General features: G+C 41.1%; 1 protein-coding gene across 4 annotated transcripts in view; it reads left to right on the top strand.

Moving 5' to 3' along the window:
• cdon (cell adhesion associated, oncogene regulated) overlaps positions 1-23,436 on the top strand; it is a 188,420-nt gene extending 164,984 nt beyond the window's left edge. For 3 of the 4 annotated variants that reach the window (XM_041174246.1, XM_041174243.1, XM_041174245.1), the window contains 7 exons: positions 585-690; positions 3,724-3,846; positions 7,719-7,952; positions 10,198-10,484; positions 13,593-13,672; positions 16,174-16,433; positions 19,370-23,436. In XM_041174246.1, coding sequence (XP_041030180.1) covers positions 585-690; positions 3,724-3,846; positions 7,719-7,952; positions 10,198-10,484; positions 13,593-13,672; positions 16,174-16,433; positions 19,370-19,539 — 1,260 coding nt within the window. In that variant the 3' untranslated portion in view covers positions 19,540-23,436. The remainder of the gene's footprint in view (positions 1-584; positions 691-3,723; positions 3,847-7,718; positions 7,953-10,197; positions 10,485-13,592; positions 13,673-16,173; positions 16,434-19,369) is intronic. The other variant, XM_041174244.1, reaches the window with a different exon arrangement.
• Positions 23,437-23,664: the final 228 nt, after the last annotated feature.

The following is a 23,664-nucleotide window of genomic DNA, read 5'->3' as shown; positions in this document are numbered from 1 at the left end:
CCAGGCAAGAAATGATCTTCATTCGGATGACCTTCCTGAGAAAAGGTTGCTTGGGGATTGACATTATTAACTAATTCAGGCATGTTAGGAGTTTTACCGATTTACCCTTTGTAACATAAGGGCATCATTGATGCAACTAGCTTGGTTGGAAAAGAGAGAGGAACCTTTGTGAAAATAAAGAAATCATCTTTGAAGTAAAATTAACAATTATTGGAACATGATGGTTTTGTTGGTTTGAATGCCCTTATTTCTGGAATCTGTGTTTGAAATCAGTGTGAACTAATCTGCTGAAAATCTTCTCTCTGAAAGTCTCTGTACTAGTTCATGAATGAATGTGAGGCAACCTTGACCGAGTACTACATAGGCATGAATCTACAGCAAAAGTTTACCTAACTTGGAACTATGCTTGTCACACTGGATGCCCTGGGCTGGTTGGAAATGAAGCCCATTGTGGAGGCAGATTTAATGCATGCTGTTTGCAACCTTGGAAGGTTGATAAGGCTGTGTGTGAAAAGCTTCTGTTTATGATGAATTGCAACTGGGCCAATTTCCTAGTATTTCCACTAACTTGATTGTCTTTGCAGTATATTCCATCCAGTAACAACAACACTCCCATCCAAGGATTTTATATCTATTACCGACCAACTGACAGTGATAATGACAGCGACTACAAGCGAGATGTAGTAGAAGGTATGTAAAGAAATAACACTGATGTCTGGTAATTAACCATGGTTTAAAATAGATATGGACTCCTATCCCAGCTGGAGAGGTAAACGACCTGTTTACTTGAGTAGAGACAGGTGGGTAATGCAGTCCCCAGAATCCTGTTATAGGGAAATCACTTATAATTAGAAATAGATGTCACAATTTTTTTTAAATAAGGCAGCTAAGAGTGAGGAAGAAAGCCAAATGATTCATTCTGCCACAAAAGGACATATTCTAATCTAGGTGTAACTACAATAGATGGTGGTCGGTGGCTGAAGGGGAAAGTCATATGAGAACAGGGTAGCCTCCAGGTGATTGTCACTCAAAGCAACTTTAGTGATCTTATATTGAGTGACGTTAGATATACAATACAATTGCCCAAATATTGGTATATGGTAACCAGATGCAAACAATAGAACAAGGCTATGTGATGTATTTCCTATCGTTTATGGCATGACCATGTTGGTCATTTGAAACACTGGCGCTTGTCAGGTGTTATTAAGGTGATGTGGACTTTAAAGCATTTACATTATTTTCTTCTTCTGACGGGCCTGTTGGTTGCACTATACTGTGATAAGTTTCCCTTTCCTCACTACCCTGCTGGATAGTTTCAAAGTGAATGTCACAGGAAGGTGGATTGTGACTCGACTACGATCCCCTCTCATAGTCGAGTCGCCTTCCGCTGCCATTCTTTGTCAAGCTAACCCATGGAAAATGGCCACTTGAGAAAACTGCAAAAGCTGGGCTGCCTGCAGGTGTCGATGCCTTCAGGAGAGGCAGGAAAAATATCAAGAGGCAAAAGAAAAGTGTATCTAGGGCTATTGGGCAACTTTTAATCACCCGTGTTTAGAAGTAACAGTTGTAGGGCGAAGTAAAGATTTAATTCCTGATTTCTTTGTTCCATAGAACTGATTTCTGTGATCATAAAATGAGGCAACTGTATTAATGAACAAGGTTGCAAAAATAAAAATAAATTCGATTATGCAGAGCAAAGTTAATAGCGTAAGCACAGGCAAGACTGTCAGAGCAGTGGGAGGTAGATCTTCAAACCCTGTTGCCATAGCAGCAACTCAGGTGGAATTTCCTGTCAATGACATTATTAAGCACTTAATTAAATTCTTACCAGCACGCCCTCCACCACCACCATTGCACAATTTTTTAAAATTAAAATGCACCACAAATCAAAACTATGTCTAAAGAAAAAGATTGCTAAGTGATTTCCAGAAGGAGGGGAAGTGTTTTTGGAGGATTTTAACAGCCTGGGTACAGGCCAGGAAAAACAAAATAATTTGATCAGACTGCAGTGCCTGGACTGTGCACTGACCCGGGGCTGAGTGTGACTGTGGCCAGGAGACAGCAGGAACTCAGTCAGTTATTTTCACTTTTCCTTTGGGAATCTGTCTCTGAGGAAGGCAATAATAAGAGGCAAGAAGCTTTGTTTATTAAGTTATTGTGCTGAATTATTTTTTCTCATTTCAAGGGAAGGGAAGGATTGACTCAGTTCAGGCTGAAATGGTGCTGCTTGTTATATCTCTGTCCAGACACGAGGCAGTGAACAGATTTCTGAGCCTGCTTTTAGATAACGATCTTGACAGAATTATGATTTACAATGTCCCAGGAGATTTTTTCCCTCTTGCCGTTGGGGGATGGGGATGTAGTAAAGGGGCCACGATCTGGAAAAGTGAAGCCAGAACATTGCAGCAAGAACCTAAGCTTTTAAAAAGTAAGATACTATGAGGTTATTTTTTTGAGAGATTTCAACCTCAGAACCACATGTAACTGTCTCTCGAACCCATTTTACATTTTCTACTTAACATCCTCACTGGTTGCTGATATCAAGAGTTATTTACCCTTTGTTTAAATGAAAATACCTCCATGCCTTCTCATTTTGACTTATCCTGTTGTTCACCACAGTGAATCCTTTTCTTGGATCAGTTTCAGAAATCAACTTAATACAACACTAAAAATTTCACTGAGGTCATTTCAAAGCCACCTCTTTTCCAAAGAAAATAGCAAACTCAATAAAATAGCAAACTCAATAAAATAGCAAACTCAATTTTGTCAGCTTTTCCTCCTAACTTGCATTGATCTGACCATTCATGTCAACGCATGAGGTGGAATATTTTGAAGCTCTTGTTATACATTTATCTGACTCAGCAGTACATAGCATAAGCCATTCAGACTAAATATTGACTTGAAATTGTCTTCATATCTCAAAGTAGTGCAATCATCTGAATGTGCAGTTCTATCATTACTTGCCATTAATTCAGAAAAACTAAGTCCAACTTCAGTTCTTGGCTGCAAACAATTAAACATAATTTGTTACTTTTGTGTTGCTTTCTCCTGAAGACACTCCAAATTAATCATAAATTCTGGGTTCGCCAATAATCCAATCTCCATGATAATCCAGTCCATATTTGACTGAATACCCACAGTATTTGACATAATGTAGGATCTGGATTAGTCAAGTGAAGGTTAATTGTAAAAACAAGGAATACTTTGAAAGTAAGTGTCGCTCAAATAAGATTACATGCCCCCCCCTGTAGTTGGTAGAGATTTAAGTGAGAATGCTGAATATTATCACAAGTCCTGGGCATGTACAGCAGCCTCTATTTAGATAGTAATACTCATACTTAGGATGCCTCAGTTCCATCTTGTTCCTATGCTTTAAACAGTCAGCTATTATAATAGTTTGGAGGTACATCAAGCTGTCGTACGGACACAAGGTATCATGGGGTTCAGTTTTCTGTTTGCAGTTCCAGTTACCAATCTGAAGTGCACCACGATGAAGAACGGGTAGATAAAAGCTTAAGCAAGTGTTGGTTGGAGCCACCCTAGATTGGATAGTTTGTGTAGATGTTGGTTTGAACACAATTTTTTTTTCTACTTGACCCAACAAACATCTTTATTTTTTTTCAAATGAGCCACATCTATCCTATCTACATTGTAGTAAAAAGATTTGTCTCTAGTTACCTTCTTGCATGCAGACATCTGCTAATGTGCTTATTTATGATGCAGGAAACAAGCAATGGCATCTCATCAGTCATCTGCAGCCTGAGACCTCGTATGATATCAAAATGCAGTGCTTCAATGAAGGTGGAGAGAGCGAATTTAGCAATGTCATGATCTGCGAGACCAAAGGTAGGAACTGCTGCTACCTCTACAGGCCCTTCAGTCAGCATGTTAACTGCAAAGCTTCGGTCTGAGGTATTAATGTGAAGGTGGTGGGCAGGACTATGATCAGTATCCAAAGACATTTACTTGGAAGTGCAGATAACAGGTGAGAAGAGGATCAGGTTCAATTTTGATGGTGCCCAATGTTGAGTGGCTTGCTTGTACTCACTGTCTGAAGAATGGCAGCTTGGTGAGTTATTGCAAAGTGGCCATTGTCCAGAGCTTTATCCAAGCAAAAATATGTGCCTTCAGAAGAGGAGGAGAGTCATAATCTTGATTTATGGACATGCATTTTTAAAAATTCATTCAGAGGATGTGGAGGTCACTGGCAAGGTTAATATTTTTTGCTCATCCCTAATTGCCTTTGAGAAGGTTCTGGTGAGTCGTCTCCTTGAAATACTGTAGTCTGCATGGTGATGGTACTCCCATGGCATTGTTAAGTAGTGAGTTGCAGAATTTTGGCCCAGCGACAATGAAGGAACATGCAATATATTTTCAAGTCAGGATGATTGGTGACTAGGAGGGGAACTTGCAGGTGATGGTGCTCCCGTGCACTTACTGCTCTTTTGTCTTTCTGGGTGGTAGGGGCCTCAGGTTTGGAACGTGTTGCCAAAGGAGATTTGGTGAGCTGCTACAGTGCATCTTGTAGAAGTTGCAGACTGCTGCCACTGTGTGCTGATGGTGAAGAGAGTGAATGCTTCAGGTGGTGGATGAGTGCCAATCAGGATGTATTGTGTTGAACTTCAAGTGTTGAAGCTGCACTCATCAGGCAAATGGAGATTATTCCATTGCACTCCTGACTTATGTCTTGTAGTTGGTAGAGAGGTTTTTATGGAGGTGGTGGTGGGGGGGTAGTTAATTGCTATCTTTTATTACGAGAGGAACTGAACAAAAGATTCAAGTCCATATGACTGTTCTTCAGAGCTCTGAAGAAGAATCATACGAACTCGAAACAATAACTGTTTTTCTCTCCACAGATGCTGTTAGACCTGCTAAGTTTTTCCAGCATTTTCTGCTTTTGTTTCAGATTTCAAGCATCCGCAGTATTTTGCTTTTATAAAAGTAAAGATGTTATGCTTCAGTTATACAGGGTATTGGTGATCTGCATCTCAAATAGTGTGTGCAGTTTTGGTCTCCTTATTTCAAGAAGGATGTAAGTGCATTGGAGGCAGTTCAGAGAGAGGTTTACTAGATTGATAGCTGGAAAGAGGGTGTTGTCTTATGAGGAGAGGTTGGACAGACTGGGCTTGTTTTCACTGGAGTTTAGCAGAGTGAGGGGTGATTTGATTGAAGCATACAAGATCCTGAACGGTCTTGACAAGGTGGATGAGGAAAGGATGTTTCCTCTTGTGGGTGAGTCCAGAACTAGGGGACACTGTTTTAAAATTAGGGGATAAAATTAGGACAGAGATGAGAAATATTTTTCTCTCGGAGGGTTGTGCGACTTTGGAACTCTGCCTGAGAAGGCGGTGGAAGCAGTTTCATTGAATATTTTTAAGGCAGAGGTAGATAGATTCTTGTTAGGCAAGGGAATCAAAGGTTATTGGGGGTAGATGGGAACGTGGACTTCGAAACACAAGCAGATCGGCCATGATCTTATTGAATGGTGGAGCAGGCTTGAGGGGCCAAATGGTCTACTACTGTTCCTATTTCTTATGTTTTTTATGTTTCTTTCTGATCTGCTCTTGTAGATAGAGTAATTTTGGTTGGTCTAGTTAGGTTTCTGGTCAATGGCGACATCCCAGGATGTTGGTGGTGGGCGATTCTGCAATGGTAATCCTATTGAATGTCAAGGATGGATAGTTAATTCTTTCTGTTGTTGATGGTCATTTCCTGGCACTTATGTGGTGTGAATTATATTTGCTAGTTATCAGCCCAATCCTGAATTCTGTCCAGGTCTTGCTACAAGTTGATATAGATCGCTTCATTATCTGAAGAGTTGTGAATGGAACTAAACAGTGATCATCAGCAAATATCCCCAATTCTGATCTTGTTGGAGGAAAGGTCATTGATGAAGCAACTAAAGATAATGTGGCCCAGGATACTATTTTGAGGAACTCCTGCAACAGTGTCCTGGGGTTGAGATAATTGGCTTCCAATAACCAAAACCATCTTCCTTTGTGCCAGGTATGATTCCAACCACTGGAGACTCCCCCACCCCCAATTCCAATTTCCAAAATTGACTTTAATTTTGTCAGGACTTCTTGATGCCGCACTCAGTCAGTACTACTTTGAAGTTGAGGGCAGTGATTTTTACCTTATCTTTGGTATTCAGCTGTTTTGCCCATGTTTGGACATAGGCTGAAATGAGGTCTGATAACAAGTACTCTTGGCAGAATCCAAACTGACATCGGTGAGCAGGTTATTGGGTGGGCACCTGCCAGCACTGTTAATGATACCTTCCATCATTTTGCTGATGATTGAGAGTAGACTGAAGCATTAATTGGTTGGATTGGATATGTCCTGCTTTATGTGGACAGGATCTATTTGGGCAATTTTCCACCTTGTTGGGCAGGTGCCAATTTTGCAGTTGTAATTGGCTAGAGTATGCCTAGTTCTTGAGCACAAGTTTTTCTGCAGCCAGGATGTTGTCCGGATCCGTAACCCTTGCTGCAGCCAAAGTATTCAGCAGTTTCTTGATATCTCACCGAGTGAATCAGATTGGCTGAAGAATGACTTCTGGAGGGTGGAGACATCAGGGCAAGACTAAGATTGATCAATCACTCAGCACTTCTGGCTGAAGGTTATTGCAAACACTTGAGCCTTGTCTTTCACACTCAACCATTTGGCCTTTGGCATCATTGAGAATGGGAATGTTCACAGAGCCTCCTCTTCCCATTGGTTAATTATCCACTACAATTCACTGGATGTGGCAAGACTGCAGAGTTATATGACTAGTATTCACTAGAAAAATAGTGAAGGCCAATTGGGATATTGAGAAATTGTAATCAGGCCACAAGTAGAATTTTTTAAAATACTTTGCAATATATTTCTTCAAAAACGCATTTTGGTATGTAATACAAAAAATAATTATAAAAGATAAACATACTAATAACTGTACACAGTATGCCAAGTGAACAGCTACTGAATTGTTCAATAACTTATTAACTCTTCCTACTTACTTGCCACTCCCTGCCTCTCCCACTCCTCCCTTCCTGCTCACTGCTTCCCTACTACTCTCTTGCTCACCACTCCCCTCTCCCAAGTCCTCGCTGTGAGAGGGGCTGTGAGTAGGAGATTCAGGGAGGAAGGTAGCGAGCAAGGCCTTGGGCTGCGTAGTGAAAAGCGCTGACCTAATCTGTCATTTGTAGGATTTCTTAGTTTTGTTTCTAGAATGCACTTCTACTGTTTAGCATACATGTGGCCCTGTATGTACCAGGTTAGCACCTTATTTTTAGGTAAGCCTGATGCTGTTTCTATACTCCTCATTGAACCAGGGTTGGCCCCTTGACTTGATGATAGTAATAAAGTGAGGCATGTGCTGAGCCATGAGTTTGCAGATTGTGTTTGAATACAATTCTGCTGCTGGTTGCCCACAGTATCTCATAAATCCCCAGTTTTGAGCTGCTAGATGTGTTCTGAATCAATCCCAAATAGCACAATTGTGGTGCCAAACAACAAGATGAAGGATGTCTTCGGTGTAAAGACAGATCTTTGCCTCCCCAAAGAGTGTGCAGTGGTCACTCCTATAATAGCGTCAGGGACAGATGCATCTGCGGCAGATATATTGGTGAGGACAAGTTTGACTCTTATTGTAAAATGATGTGAATGTATTGACAATGTTCTCATTTTTTGATTGTTGCATCTTTACCATCAATTGCTCTTCATACTTCGTTTAGCACGGAGACCACCTGGATCCTCCGAATACTCTGTGGTGATGGGCGATGACCTGAGTACACAACCTAATCTCGCTGACCACCTGGGTGGTGGCCATGGGGCATCTCCCTCTGGTACACGGAGCAGTGACATGCTATATCTGATTGTGGGCTCAGTGCTAGGAATCATGGTTTTAATCCTCATTATCTTCATCGCCATGTGCCTGTGGAAGAACCGCCAACAGACAGCACTACAGAGTAAGTAGTCATGTGGATCACCCCTCTTTTTCTTTGAGGACTGTGATTCTTTATGAGACTTGTTGTTGGAGTACTTTTTGTATGTTTTGCTCAAGCACTGACCGCTTAGTATTAGCCAGTTGCAGAGACCTTGCCCTATTGGGAACATTGATGCCAGCCCACAGTAACCTATCTGAAGCCCAGATTTCTTCAAAAATGCTGATGCTGCCAATTATGAAGTACAGTAGTCAGTTTCTTCAGCCTTAATGGTCTCAGGACCGAATTATAAGAATTTGAGTGGGGATCCATTATATTTGGAACAGTGATCCTGAAATTAGGAAGAGAAATTAGCCAGGGTTCTGTAGTCTGAAAAGAATAAGTGCTTTCAAAGAGGTGATGAAGGGGCAGAAAGTGGATGAGAGAAAAGTACAATACAATCATCGTTTCTTCAAAGAATGAATTGGATGTCTTGCTCAAGTCGTTCATATGGAACAGATGTATTCAGGTAAATCCTTGTGGTTTTAAAACATTGCTGTCCATGCTACAGCCCATGGATCATGTGCAGGCCCTGAGCCCTGTCAGTCTGACCCAGAAAGGCCAGGCAATTCAATGCTATTTATATTTCTTACTCATTAGTTTATTATTTTAAAAGTTTGCAGACTTAAATGTTTTGGTAGGGCTTTATGCAGCACTTCTCCCTAATTGTTGGTGAAATCTTGTCAGAACTGCATTCAGAACCCTCCTGCATGTGTCGTTACTTGCACCATACATCTATTGCCCCAATGCTTGCTGACCTACATTGACTCCCAATCAGATGTCTTGATTTTAAAATTCTCTGTCTTTATCCCTCTAAGACTCCTTGAAACATACCTCTTTAACTAAGCTTTTGGTGGCTATTTGCCCTAATATTACCTTATGTATCTTGGTGTCTAGTTTTGCTTTATGACATTCCTGTGAGCACCTCGAGATGAGTTTTTAATTTAAAAGCACTATGTAAGTATCAGTTGTTAGTGTAGCAGCTTGAGATAAATGCAAGTGGGAACATGATTTACATTGTTTAAATAGCCCACAGCATCTATTGCATTCACTTAAACAGCCAGGAAGACTAAAAGCTTGGAAACCCCTGTCCCAGAGCAAGGAAAGGAATCTAGCTGAGGTGCTGTAAGTGCAAGTAGAACAGACATTGAGCCAATTTGACAAAATAAGGGTAAATTTACGAACTCTCACTCCCAGCATGGAGCCTGAACCGCCACGAAGATCCCACCATTCTGTTAGTAATGATTGGTATATCATGGGAGGAAGGTCTAGCTTGTGAATTTTTGATTCAAGTTCCTAAGGCTGCATGCTGAGAGTAAGATTATACAATATTACTTTAAATATATCCACCCCATCTTCACATTCTCAATATCAGAGTGTGGACAGAGCTAGTACATTTGAGAAATGTGTATCTATCAGTGTTGCACAGCTGGGCAGCCACTCACAAGCCAGTTAGCCCAGCATTGAACTACAATCTTATTGTTTTTGTTAGGTCAACTTTTGAATGTGTAACTGCTGATTCTTGAGCTTTTCCCTGCAAGGTTTTGCAGGTACGGTTTTCAGCTCCCCCCCCCCCCCCCCCCCATTTACATTTTGCTCTTATTCCCACTGGACACCTGCATTAAACGACATATTATAATCAGTGGGGTTAATGTACGAATCCTGTTTTCCCAGTTATGTAACAGTGTAATTTGGTATTAAATAAGAATTTTTCTTCAGCAAAGTTTACCCAGAAGAGTCCATACCCTTTTGTACTGAGAAAGAGAGTAGAATTGGAGCTGAAGTAATTCCTTGGTTGTATTTAGGTCAAAATGCTACTTGCCCACCTTTCTGTATTGCTAGCTTTTAATTCCTCATCTGTTTATGCTGACAAAGAGATATAGTCTGTCTGAAATTCTAGCATTTGGAGGCATATTCGGTGTCATAGTGATAGCAAGGAGACAGGCAACAGCTGAGGTATGTCTATGAGAAAGAGGCCCCCTTCACAATTCCACTTTGTAAACCCAATGGGACAGGCACTTTTTCAGCAACACTACTGCTAGAAGGCTTCATAGGTGGTCAAAGAGACTAGGCCTCAGCTATGACATTAACTCCTTAAATGTAAATTTCCTGAAGGAGGTTGTTATATCATGGTTTCCACAATCTCTGTAATATTCATTGACAGGGGTAAGGGGTTGGGAACATAATTCAGATTGCATACTTAACTAACTTTAGTATTTTTTTCACCCAGAGTACGATCCCCCTAACTACCTCTACCAAGGCCAGGAGGTAAACGGTCAGCTGATGGAGTATACCACCCTGCCAGGCACCAGTCGAATTAATGGAAGCATTCATGGCAGCTTCATTGGTAATGGGAGCCTCAGCAATGGCTGTCCACATCTGCACCACAAGATTTCAAATGGGGTGAATGGACTGATGAATGGTGGAATAAATGGAGGGACAGCATTATACCCTAACCACACAAACTCACTGCAGAGGGCCCATGTGGACTACGATCAGGCACACCATATTATGAATGTAAGAGCTTGTTGTTTTTATGATGAAAAAGTCAAGCCTAGAGCTATGTTTAAAGTCATTGTTATCATTTTGAACCAGTTGCTTAACAGTTCAAGTGTTGAATCTCTCATGAAATTTTCAAAATTCATGTGTATTCTCCATCAACAGCCTGTACAAAGGTAGATTTCCTTTGTCCAACCATCGGTGTTGGGTCCGCACCTCCAACATTGCTCCCCCACACCCTTTCCTCCCATCAGGCAGGCTTCAAAACATTTCAACTCCACTGTTCTTTTGGCCTTTATTGCTTACCTTGCCTTTCCCAGTTTACTTTTTCATTGAAACTCGTATCCAACAGCCATAATGGTCTTCATAGTTACATGAGTATTTGACAGGTTAGTAATATGGGCCAAGTATTTGTCACCCAGGGGTTTAGCCTGATGTTTTTAACAGTCTGAAGTGAATGATGCCTGTTGGCAATGAAACTTCAATTTCCATTCAGCCTTACCTGTTGCACATTCTCAGAAGTACACGAGACCTAAATGTGTTTTTCTGTTTGTATTGGAGGAGGGGGTGAGTAATCTGATGTTTTTAGCTTGCTCGGCAGACTCCACATTTGGAGATCAGTATTTAAGAAAAAATTAATCTCTTCTCTGGATGTGGGTGATGTTGGCAAGGCCGCGTTGATTGCACATTCCCAGCTGCCAACTTGAATTGCAGCCGTCCGTGCAGTAATGGTGTAACAGTAGAAACATGGACAGGATGGAGGAAGTGATAAAGAAAGTCAGGAAGGAATGGGGAACGTCAGGAAGGCAGGAATGGAGCAAGAAAGATATAGATGAAAGGGAGGTTAGGATAACAATGCGATAGTGAGGTGAAGAGAAAGAAACATGAAAGGATTTAATTTCTGAATGGATCAGTTACATGATTGTGACATTTTGCCTGATTTAATAAATAATCCTAAGTAGTTTTTCCTGAAGTAAATCGGTTTACTTTCAGGGAGACAAAATAAATCTGCTTATGATTCTGGCTGTGGTCTTCTAATGACGTTTGAATAGAGTTGTTGTGTAAACAAATGAACAGGAGTTTATTGAGTCAAAATTAAACAAATTTGAAATGTTTGAGAGGAGAAACCATGGAGAGACTGAGGCAAAGTGAGGGTGGGGTTGGCAACTGATGGAGGTTGACAGAGAGTGAACATGGGGGAAGAGTTACAGTGACGCTTCTGTCAATGCCTGGAGTTGTCCTGGATTCTATCTTCTCTCTACTAATTTTTAGTTGGCTCAATGCCATCCTTTTTAAGTGCATTTTTGTTTGTGTGCATTCTACGTTAAAAGAGATGTGGGGCTCTTTGTAAGCAGAATTAAGCAGATTTTTCATGTGTTTTCAGCTTACTTTATCTTTGAAGGAGAGGGGGAGGTTTCAGGCATTATAGAATAGTCCTGTCCCAGCCAATCCCAGGTCATTTAACCCGAGTCCAAGTCAGCCAAACTGGCTGATGCAAGAGCAAATGTACAGTGTCTGTCACTATCCCACATGTTGCCTGGGGATCAGGGCCGATTTGATTCCTCAACTCACTTTGATGCAACTATGCTTGTTTTTTTTTTCCCCTTTATTGAACAGTAAAATATAATATTAGCAAATTCTATTGGCAAAGCCAAAGTAAGTTGTCTTCATGAAAATATACATAGCAAGGTTTTTTTAAAGAATAGTTTACTCAGAATGCCATCAAGTATAGGTGGTCAAACTACCCTATTTGGGAGAGATCTGCATCACTGTTTAATAACTTAACCCCAAATGGATTTGCCAAACATGCTTATGCATGGAACAACTTGTATTCCTCAGGGTTCCCTTACCATAATTATATTTCCCAAGGTCCTTTGCAAAGGAAAGAACTGAGCAGTTGTAGGAGAAGGATTAGAAGAGATGATCAAAAGTGGGGTTAAAGAGAATAGAACTGGTCATTCTAGGCTAATAAATGTTAAAGGAAAATCCTATTTGTTTAACATGAGTTTTTTGATCAAGTAATGGAAAGAGTTGATGAAGATAGTGGGGTTGATATTGTGCATGTGAACTTTCAAAAGTCACCACAAAATAGATTTATTAGCAAAATTAAAGGGAATACAAAATTAGCCAAGGGACAGAAAACAGATTGTTTTTTAGACTGGAGGGAGTGGTGCTCCCAGGCATCAATATTGTGACTGCTGCTCTTTTGATATAAATGACCATGACTGGGGTATAAGTTTGCAGATGATAAGAAACACAGAACAACGAGGATATTGTCAGGGTTAAGTAGGACAAAGACAGACTGGTGAAATAGTTCAATGCATGGCAGATGAAACTTTAACACAGAGAAGTGTGAAGTGATACATTTTGGAAAGGAGATTGAGATGGGACAATAAGAACAATTTAAAAGGGGAGCAGGAGTAGAGACGCTTGGTGGTATATGCACACAAATCTTTGAAAGTGGCATGACAAGTTGAGAAGACTGTTTAAAAACAAAACATTCTAGACCTTTAGGCTTTACGAATTGTGGAAAAGAATACAAAAGCAAGAAGGTTGTGGAAAACTTTTGTAAAACACTGGTTAGACCTCAAGCTGGAGTGTTGTGTTCGATTCTGGGCACCACCCTTTAGGGAAAGTGGCAATCAAGGCCTTGGATTGGGTGCAGAATTTATCTACTAGAATGGGACCAGGGATGAGAGACTTCAGTTATGCGGAGATACTGGAAAAGCTGGAATTGTTCCCCATGGAGCAGAGAAGATTGAGGAGATTTAGTAGGTGTTCAAAATCAAGAATGGTTTTGATGGAGTAAATAGGAAAAAACTTTGTTTCCAGTAACAGAGCAGTTGGTAACCACAGGACACAGGTCGAAGGTGATTGATGAGGAAAAATGTTTTACAATGAGTTGTGTGATCTAGAATGCACAAACTGAAAAGGGATTGGAAGAAGATTCAGTAGGAACACTAAAACCAGAATATTAATACTTGAAGGAAAAACATTACAGTACTATGAGGGAAAAGCAGGGGTGTGGGATTAATTGGCCAACTCCAAAAACTAGCATAGGCATAGCCTCCCGTGCTTTATGATTTTGTGCTGCTGAGGCCTGAGGTTTAAATTTTGTGTTGACAGGGAGGTGGGATATACACTGCACTCCCACAGACAGAACCATCAGAGTGCATCAACTGTCGCAACTGCAGGAATAACAACAGGTCAGTGTGAGCAATGGTTCTTTGCAGTCTTTAATGTTCACTCAGGGTTACTATGTGGAGTGACTCCATTTTGTTTGACAGGTGTTAAAACCTCAATGTTTCTTGCAATCATGCTCTTTCTTTACCTGGGATCTCTGCCTGTTTTATTTTCCACTGCCTAGTCCCTGGGCCTTGAGGACATTTTGTGCCCCTGCCACAGCCCTGGCTCTGATCATCTATCCAAAGCCAGCATTAAGCTTGAGTAATTCACTCCTTCAGTTTTTGATCCTTTGCAGCTCTGATTTATTCTGTTCCAAGTACATGGATTTTTACCAGCGTTTTGAGAATTCTGTTCATTTTTCTGTAAAAACCACAAACCAGTGGCCTTCAGCATCACACTTTGTTCAGTGAGCGATTGTGGAAACTGGAAGGGTTGGAAATATTTAGTGCAGTGATGTCCTACAAATAGTGAATACATGTTTACAAACACTGACCAGTGACAAATCCTGCTGATGTCCATTGTTGTAACATGTGTTGTCATGCTGAATGTCTCAGTAATCTCTTTCTCCCTAAACATACATTATTTAGAATTTTACAGCACAGGAAAAGACCATTCAGCCCAACCATCCTATGCCAGTGTTTACAGTGCACGGTAACAACCTCTCATTCTAATTCACCTACTCCCTAAGGTTCTTTCTTGTTCATGCACTTTCCCAGCTTCACTTTAAATATTTCATTCTACTTGCCATGTGGAAGTGAGCTCCACATTCTCGCCATTCTTGAGTAATATAGTTCCTTATTGGATTTATTAGCAACTATCTTGGTTTATAGCCCCTAGTTTTTGACTCTCCCACAAGTGGAAAATGACCTTCCCTATTCCACCCTATCAAGACCTTTCATAATTTTAAAGACCCTCTGTTAGGTCACCTCTCAGCCGCCTTTCTAGAGAAAAGAGCCTTGCCTTCTCATTCTTTATTTGTTGAGCACTTTGTTCCCTTTTGGGTTGAGTGAATATTTTAAAATAACAAGTCCTGTGTTTCTTTTACTTGCAAAAAATAAGCCTCAGGATTTCACTGCGGTGGTAGCGAGGGGAAGCGAGGCTGGTGGTCAGTGCTACCTATCACCAAGGAGCGGTTAAACGTCTTCTACAGCGCACAGAGACCAAGTTGTACTGAGCCACACTTATAAATGTATTCGTTCTCCCGTTCTTCACCTCAGTTATTCATGCTAATTACAGATCATTGCCTGAAACACACACACATACAACCCTCTTTTCCACAGTACCTTGTGTATAGACTGGAGAAAGTGCTTATCTTCAAGATGCTAACGTTGCAATAGCTGCCTGCTTCCCCTCTCCCCCTCCAGTCCCCTTTTCCTCTCTGCCCCCTAACCCCTCCCCCACCCTCAAGCTGCGGCCTCTCAGCTGGCCATGCTTCGAGACTAATTGCCTGCTGAAGATCCTGGCAATTCCACTGCTTACTGTTGCTGCTGTGCACAGTAGCACCATTGAAGGATTACTTTGTATATTTGTCTACGATACTAGTGGAAATGAGCTGTAAGCATTTGTGGCTTTGCCTTGCCACTGAGCTTGACTGTTCATTCGAGTTCTGGTGCCTTGTGCCCTGGATACACTGAGAAGCCATCTTTTCATTGCTTTTTGTTCTATACTTTGAGATAAAGCACTGTCCCTTTCTGCAGCTGTGTCAAGCTGTAATCATGAGGTTACAGTCAGTACTCAGATTGGTGTTAAAGTGGCCATAAATTTGTTTTGACAATGTTGACCCAACTGCAAATGTCACCATGAGGCTGAAAGTGACATCAGGATATATAACAGTACAGCCAGCTGGTCAACATCCTTTTTAGGAAATAATGTGGAAAAATCCAAATTTCTTTGCTGAGCTATAGTTTTTCTTTAACATAACATACCTTCTTGTCTACGTCCTCACTCCAGGGTTCATCTTTCCCTCTCTTTCTTGTTCTCTGTGTCTCTCGTTTTCTTTTCCCTTGCTATTTTCTCCTTTGCCTGGTCTATTTTTTTATATTTCTTCTTCCTTTGTTTCTGGGATTTTCTTTTCTACAGGAATTTCAAATAGCGCTTCACAGGAGTGAGCCATCATGTAGTCAGCCATACACACTTATAGTGTCAAAGGGTTCTTGAAACACCAAGAGGTGTTGCTTCAAGCACCAAGTTCGTTCTTATTGGGTGTCCTTCAAGAGCAGTGATTTTTCTTATTGTCATGTCTCTATCTCTTGCTTTTGCTGGTTCCCCTTCTCTTCATTTTTTCTACCTTCTCCTCTTCCCCTTTCTCCATTCCCTTTTTATATAGCCTTGCTGCTTGTTTCTTTGTCTTCCCGTCTCATGAAACCCTCTTCTTCCACCTCTTTGTTGATCGGTGTATAATAAGCCTGGTCATTGTGATTGGTGCTGCGATTGTTCTGTAATTGGTACTGTGCACATACTTGCACAGGTGTTTAGCAGAGCATGTTACGTTCTGGGTTAAATTCTCCCTTTCCCTTTTCAGCAGATGTTTCACAAAAACCAACGGCACTTTCCCGAGCAACAATTTACCCATCATTCAGCGAACTCCAACCTGCCACCAAGATGGCATGGAGATGGTGCCTCTCAATCACATCATTGCTCCATTGTGCCCTGGATCCATTGCCACTGAAAATAACCAAGAGGCAGAGTGTGAGAGTACAAAGGAAAGTGCTCAACAGTTCCCTTCTCAAGATTCCTGCTGCAATGATCATCTGGACCAGTCATACAAGGACAATATGGAAGGTACGATTTGTGTCTGATTTTCCTCTGCTTTGCTTCCTGGGAAGACTTGGTTCCCAGTTCTTCTAGTATCTGTTCCTTTTCACAATCATTCCCCTATACAGAATGGGAAAGTCCGCTCCCATTCTTAGAAGAGCTGGCAACTTTTAACTGATCTGCTACAGGAATACGAGTGACATCGAAGCACCTCCCATTTCAGCTCCTGGGTTTCCACCAGGTGGAAACCAGCTCACCCAATTCAAGTAAGCTGTCAAGATTGTGCCCAGTCTCAGTGGATTGAATGTTGTAAGGTGCTCTCAGTAACCACCTCCTGTCTTCAAACAGCTTTTTTTTAAAAAACCCACACCTTCCCCAGGGCCAGCAAGGAAGGCTGTCGGGACTGAAGGGCATGGGGAATGTGAGGAGAGGAGAAAAATGGTTAGGGAAGTGCCTTTATCCACAGATGCACTATGAGCCAATTCAGTTGGGGAAGTGTCTTCATCCATTGATGCACTATGAACCAGTTCTTTCCAAACTGTGCTAAGCTGAGATGATACTTTCATTAAAGGCTGTTGTTATGAAGATAGGATTCTTGCTCTGTAGTTCTAGTTCTACTGGTAGTTCGCTTTGCTCCCCTCATTTCAGGCCCAAGCCTTCACTAGAGGAAATGAGACATTGTAATGAGCTGAATCTGGAAAAACAGGGAAAGGCATTTCCAAAAGATATTCAGTAAAGGTATCATACAATAGCTAAATAGGCAAGAAAAGGGCTCATGGAGTTGGGGGTAATATATTAGCATGGATAGAAGATTGGTTAACGGACAGGAAGCAAAGAGTAGATATAAATGAGGCATTTTCAAGTTGACAGGCTGTGACCAGTGGTGTGGGGCAAAGATCAGTGCTGGGGCCTTAGCCGTCCATAATCTCTATTAATGACTTAACTGAAGAGACAGAGAGTAATGTGTCAAAGTTTGCTGATGATAACCAAGCTAGGTGGGAAAGTAACCTGTGGGGAAGGCACAGAGGCTGCAAAGAAATATAGAAAATTAAGAGAGTGGGTAACAAAATGGCAGATGGAGTATAATATAGGGAAGTGTGAAGTTCACTTTGGTTGTAAGAATAGAAAAGCAGAATATGTTTTAAAAGGTGTGAAACTTGTAAGTGTTGATGTTCAAAGAGACTTGGGTGTGCTCATACAGTGAACGCAGGAGGTTAGCATGCAGGTACAGCAAGCAATTAGGAAGGCAAATTGCAATTTGGCCTTTATTACAGGAGGACTGGAGTACATGAATAAAGAAGCCTTGCTACAATTGTACAGGGTTTTTGTTAGACCACATGTGGAATAGTGTATGCAGTTTGGTATCCAACTTAAGGAGGGATATACTTGCATTGGAGGTGGTACAGTGAAGGCTCACTAGATTGGTCCCTGGGATGAGGGGGTTGTCCTATGATGAGAGGCCAAGTAAATTGGGCCGATATTCTCTGGTGTTTAGAAGAATGAGAGGCGATCTCATTGAAACATACAAAAATTTGAAAGGGTTTGATAGGGTAGACGCTGAAAGATTGTTTCTGCTAGCCGGGGAATCTAAAACACGGGCACAGCCTTGAGATAAAAGGGCCAATAATTTAAGACTCAGGTGAGAAATTACTACACTCAAAGGTTGTGAATCTTTGGAATCCTCTACCCCAGAGGGTTTTGGATGCTCCGTCGTTGAATATATTCAAGGCTGGGATAGACAGATTTTTGGTGTCTCAGAATCGAAGGATTTGGGGAGCAGGTGGGAAAATGGAGTTGAAGTCTAAGATCAGCCATGATCATATTGAATGGAAGAGGAAATCTACTCCTGCTCCTACTTCTTGTGCCCTTGAGATTAGATAGGTGTGTTTAAGGATAGACAATTCCACAGCACAGAACCTGGACTACCCTCTGGTAGACTGGAGTGTAGAATTAGTCTCATTTAGTTACAGCCCTCAACTTTCTTGATATGTTTTTGTGAACCAAAGTATTACGTTAGATATACAGCACAGAAAAAGGCTATTCGGCCTTACCAGTCCATGCTGATATTTATGCTCCACTCGAGCCTCCCCACATCTTTTTTCACCGTAACCCTCTATTTCCTTCTCCCTCAAATGCATGTCTAGCTTCCCCTTAAATGCATCTATACTATTTGTTTCAACCACCCCCTGTGGTAGTGAGTTTTACATTCTTGCTACTCTATAGGTAAAGAACTTGCTTCTGAATTCCCCATTAGATTTCTTGGTGACTAATTGTATTTTATAAGTATATTTAAAAAAAGGAAATTGTAAATAATTAATCGCAAGCATGTTATGCGCGTTTCCTACATTTTCACCATATGTGAAGGAAGATACAGATATTAAAAAATTGAAGGAAATGCTTGAAGGGCTGATTCACATTGCTGCAAATCTTGCGGCAGGATTTCACTTTTCTTCTGATACTGCACAAATATGTTATCATGCATTGCAAAGTGCGGAATGCAGAGCACTAGTTGCACTCCCATTAGTTGTGAGATGGTAGTGTGCTACTCAAGTTTCAATTGTAAGTTTGGTGAGCTGGGGTATTTGGGAAAGACTTGCAAGAGGAAACAGTCCACAACCCCAACACCATGTGAAGAAACTGGTATATTTTAGCAAACTGGTTTTGGTTTCCACCATATAGCACAGAATTGTCTGCACAGCACATAATACTATCCTATCACAATGGGACCTGGGTTAAGACCTAGAATTGGACGCCAACATTAACTGTATTGAGTGTACAGAGCAGCTGTGTTTATGGAACCATGCCCCAGCGTTCAGTGAAAGGGGGGGAGAAACTGGGCAGGAAATTAGCAACGGAAATCAATTAAATTGTTAATAAAATAAATGCTGCACAGGTATTGTGATGGCATAGCAGCTCCATGTAGACTCTAACCGTCAGCTAATCCTTTGTATTTCCCCTTCTAGATGACGAATATCCTGAATTTGAAACTGAGAACCAAACGCTGAGTGACGTTCCTCCTTCTCTTGACTCTGCTTCAATGGACTGTAATTATCCGACAGCCTGGAGTAAAACAGGACCTGCTGAAGACAGCTCTTGCAAGGACCCAACAGAAGAACAACTACAGGAAACCTAAGAAGCCCATTCTCTGTTTGTCTGAAGCCAGTAACTGCACCAAGTCACTGAAAGGACCAAGGAGGGATCAGAAAATAGTGCTATTTATTTTTTGTAGTAGTAAAATATTACTCCATATGAATGTATCTGGTTTAAAGATGTCTTCACCCTTTTTTAATTATTTATGCTTTCTGCAGAGAAGTTCCTTCTCTGCAGAATGTGGAGTTTTAGCCTTGTTTTGTATAAAGTTTTGTAATAATATAAAAAAAGAAGCTATAGAAATTGTTAATTAATGTCAGATCAAACCTATCTGGTGGATTGAGAAGCACTTGTAAGGAGGACATTTTAAGATTCAATACCCAGATTAAGATAGAGGGAGCTGATCCCTGAAAGAACCTGTACAACGGGTAATGCAAATGGAGAATTTTGTTGTAACAGGAACCTGATGTGCGATGCATGTGACACAGAATTACTGAGATGTTGGTAATAGGTGATAGAACTTCTTGATCAGACATGATCTTTAAACTGACTCCATTTACATGGACCGGGTTGAAAGCTCCTTGTTTGCATTGTGACCATGGACCCAACATTTAATACTGCTATTGACAAAAGATGGAGCTCAGCCACAGCCTCACTGTAATGGGTTGGCCTGTTTGGTGCTGGTTTTCATCTATCACTTACCACCGTCCCATCTCAAGTTGGGGTAAGATGTGAATTCAGTATGCCCTACTTCTTTTCCACCCTTGGTGCCTGATTGAAGCCACCCAAGTTGGGGGCGGTTTTTATTTTGCCAGTGTGAAAGGCAACATTTACAGATATAGTATTTTCTTAGGGCTTCAGTCAGCAACTGTAGAATCCCACAATGAGACAAGCAATAGGCCCAACCTCGCAACAATCTAGGTCTTGCTTTCCTTGGGCAAATGTACATTTTGCTGCTCGAGTTTCAGTGCTGAATATCCAGAATTTGTTTCCTAATAGAACAGACAACACTATACAAAGCAAAACATTTGATGTCCATGTAAATGGAGGTACAGAGCTTCACCAGTCTTCATTCATGCAAAGAAAACAGATGGCCAGCAGGCCCAACTGCACCGACTAACCAAGTCAACTGCTATCATGGTATTGCTTTGGTTATTGGGGAATGTAACAGAGGTTTAAGTATTCATTTGTATGGTGAATGCACTTTTTGGATGCATTTATCCACCTGTTACAATATTAACTTCTCAAACCCTTTTAATCGAGGGAAAATGAAGTTTCATTGAAACTATTTGTACTTGGTTGAATTGCAGCCATTTTAATGTATTATAGGTTGACTCTGCCAGTACTGTGGTGTGTTAACTGTTTTATGGTTTCCTTGAAGATTGTTACCATGCATTGTACTTAGTGTGGTGTGAAGTTGTTCATTAATAATGTGTCCAGTTTTCAGGCACCTTCTGTCATGTTTTGTTTGTAGCAGCTTTGAGCCTTGGTGTTGCTGAACAAGGGAGAACCATAGGACACTCATTTCTGTAATATATGTTTGTTGGTAATAGGGGAGACAGCAAAGCAAGAGAACTTGTGGCTCTGTCAACTTTTGCTCAGTGTCCCAATGTTGCAGTTCAACTATCATCAACATTTCTCCCTCGTCAACCTAGGATTATTTTGGTGCTGTCAGTGGGTGCAAAGTGAACTAAATTTCCTGTCCCCTCTATCATGCCTATTTCCCTTACTCACACTACACAAAGTGGTGAACACACTGGCCTTGTTTCCTTACCAGTGAATATGGACACCATGTTCACTGTTGTCTTTACACTGATGTGACTGGGGCATTTTCTCAGTTGTGATGAACAAGCTGCAAAAACACAAACTCGTGACTGATGGTGTGAAACATGGTTATTTGTTCTCGGAGAAACAGAATCCCTGGGTCGGAATGCTGGGTAATGATGTGAGGGAGCGGTCAGGAGAACTGGAGTTGAGGGGTTTGTTTATAGTACATGTGGTCTGATGGTTATGGGTAATGAAAACACATTGATCATTGATGCATGATTCTTACACTATAAAGACAAAATATACACATGGATAAGAAAAAAATTACTTGGTGTAAATAAGATGTTCCAAGCTGCTAGCAATTCACAATTCATCAGCAGCTGAAACTGATTTTCAAAGGCCGCCTTTGAGTAAAAACTTGGGGTTGAATTATTGCTGGTTTAAGGAGATCCAGCTCAGGAGCTAGCCAGTGTCAGATTAAAACCAGAATATACTCACCATCTCTGTCAGCACCTGGAAGAAAAAACCGGTGGATAATGCTTTGTGGAATTCTCTATTAGAAAGGAGCCAGCTCGCTAAGCTGCATTTTCTCTCGGATGCTGCCATACCTGCTGTGTATTCCTGGATTTTAATCTTTCATTTTTTTTTTATCTGTGACCACAATGCTTGTGTATATACAAGAGTGATGCAGGACCGTGGGGCACTCCAAAATGAGAGGTAACACATCAGAGGGGCTTGGACTATCTCGAAACGCTTCTTCAGACCTCAGCACCTGCATTTAGTTTAGTTTTTTTTTAATCACTTCTCTAATTTCGACCGCCCCCCCAACCCAAAACTGCCAACTGTTGCATTTTAAGTGGCATTGCCATCTGACTGTCCTGTGAACAAGAGGTGTCCCGATTACCCAGTGACTAAATTGCAGACCACAAAGTGTCCTTGAAAATGTCATGTCAAGATAAAAATTACTCTTTCCAAAACTGAATCCTTTTAATCAAGCTTCCCGAGTTAAATGTCTGTTGAAGGAACTTGCACTAATATTCCTCCCCCAAGCAATGAAGTAACAGGTTATATAGAGGCAACATCACTTTCAATAGGTCAACTCACCTCACACGGATGTAAGTGAACACATTTGCTCACGTGACACCTTTGGGCATGGATGCATTATCAATTATATGGCTTGCAGAAAGATTTGATTATAAAGTTAATTCACTTTTTGCTTGAATCACAAAAGAGCATCTGACTCTGAGAAGGGCTTTTAAAGCTACCTTAATCCTGCGGGCTAGGAGGGTCAGAGATCACATGATTATTATAACATTCCCTCTGCAAAAAATATTCTAGCTCGCTGGTTAATACATTTGTGTTAAATTCTTGTTTGTTATTCCTGTCTAGAATATTTTAAATAGGATAACAATTTTTACTGTACCAGACAGGTGTATAAGGCAGACTTACAAAGCAGTGCACTGAGGACAGAGCAAATAAAAGGATAATGTTTTTCCTATTGTTTAGTCCTAGTGCAGAGCCTCTCCTGCTAGGGCGTAAGTTAGGAAATCTCAGTCCACAATTGTCTGTCCACAGCAGCACTAGAGAAGCCACAGTTAGCCTCTCTGCTAGGGATGAAAAAGTTTGTACTCCTGATCACTATCCAGTGAGCTCTGCTGGAGAGTCTGGGTTTATGGGTATTGGTTGATGGTCAAACTGAGTTCATCTGCAATAATTTTCTCACTTTCCCGTTGAGAGAAAACCGTGGGCTCTGCACAGTTTCCAGAATTGCGCACAGTGGGTGTGAGGTTCCATGCCGAGAGCATTTAATTGTAAAATATTACCCTCTGATTCCTTCAGCGCATCACTTATTGTCCCAAAATCTGTTTCCAGAACTGATTGTTTCATAAGGAATCAAACTGGCTGAAAGTTTTTATATTTTGTACTCTTTACCTGTCACCCTCTATCGAAAAGAAATAGTGCTGTCTTTTTTAAATGCATGTTTTTGTATTATATAGAAAATATGCTATATTTTCATAAATGGTTGTAATATTCTTGTTGAAATTGTACATATTTTTTAAATATGATAGCTCAGCGAGATGTGTTTGTAAGATACTGTTAATATTAAAGATGATGCTGTTGCCTCCACTTGCTAAGGGTCCTAGTGCTGCAGCAGCACCAAATAGCGCCCAGAGCTCCTGTGTGTGTATGTGTCTGATTGTACCTCTTCATTTCTTGTTTTGTTAAGGAAGATGAAGGGGGTCAGCATTCCAATGTGAAGTAGACACTCTGTCTTCATACACGCCCCCCACAGGTGTATTTGAAGGTGCTGGGCTCATGAAATAATGTTGGTGTCTTTCCCACTCACTTCCTGCCTACTCCTGACCTGTCTCCCATATTACGGTTGGAGGGGAAGGCATCA

This window comes from Carcharodon carcharias, chromosome 25 (genome assembly GCF_017639515.1).
Source record: "Carcharodon carcharias isolate sCarCar2 chromosome 25, sCarCar2.pri, whole genome shotgun sequence".
Classification (NCBI taxonomy): Eukaryota; Metazoa; Chordata; class Chondrichthyes; order Lamniformes; family Lamnidae; genus Carcharodon; species Carcharodon carcharias.
Note: the sequence above shows the minus strand (reverse complement) of the source record. Positions and strands in the feature narration are given on the sequence as shown.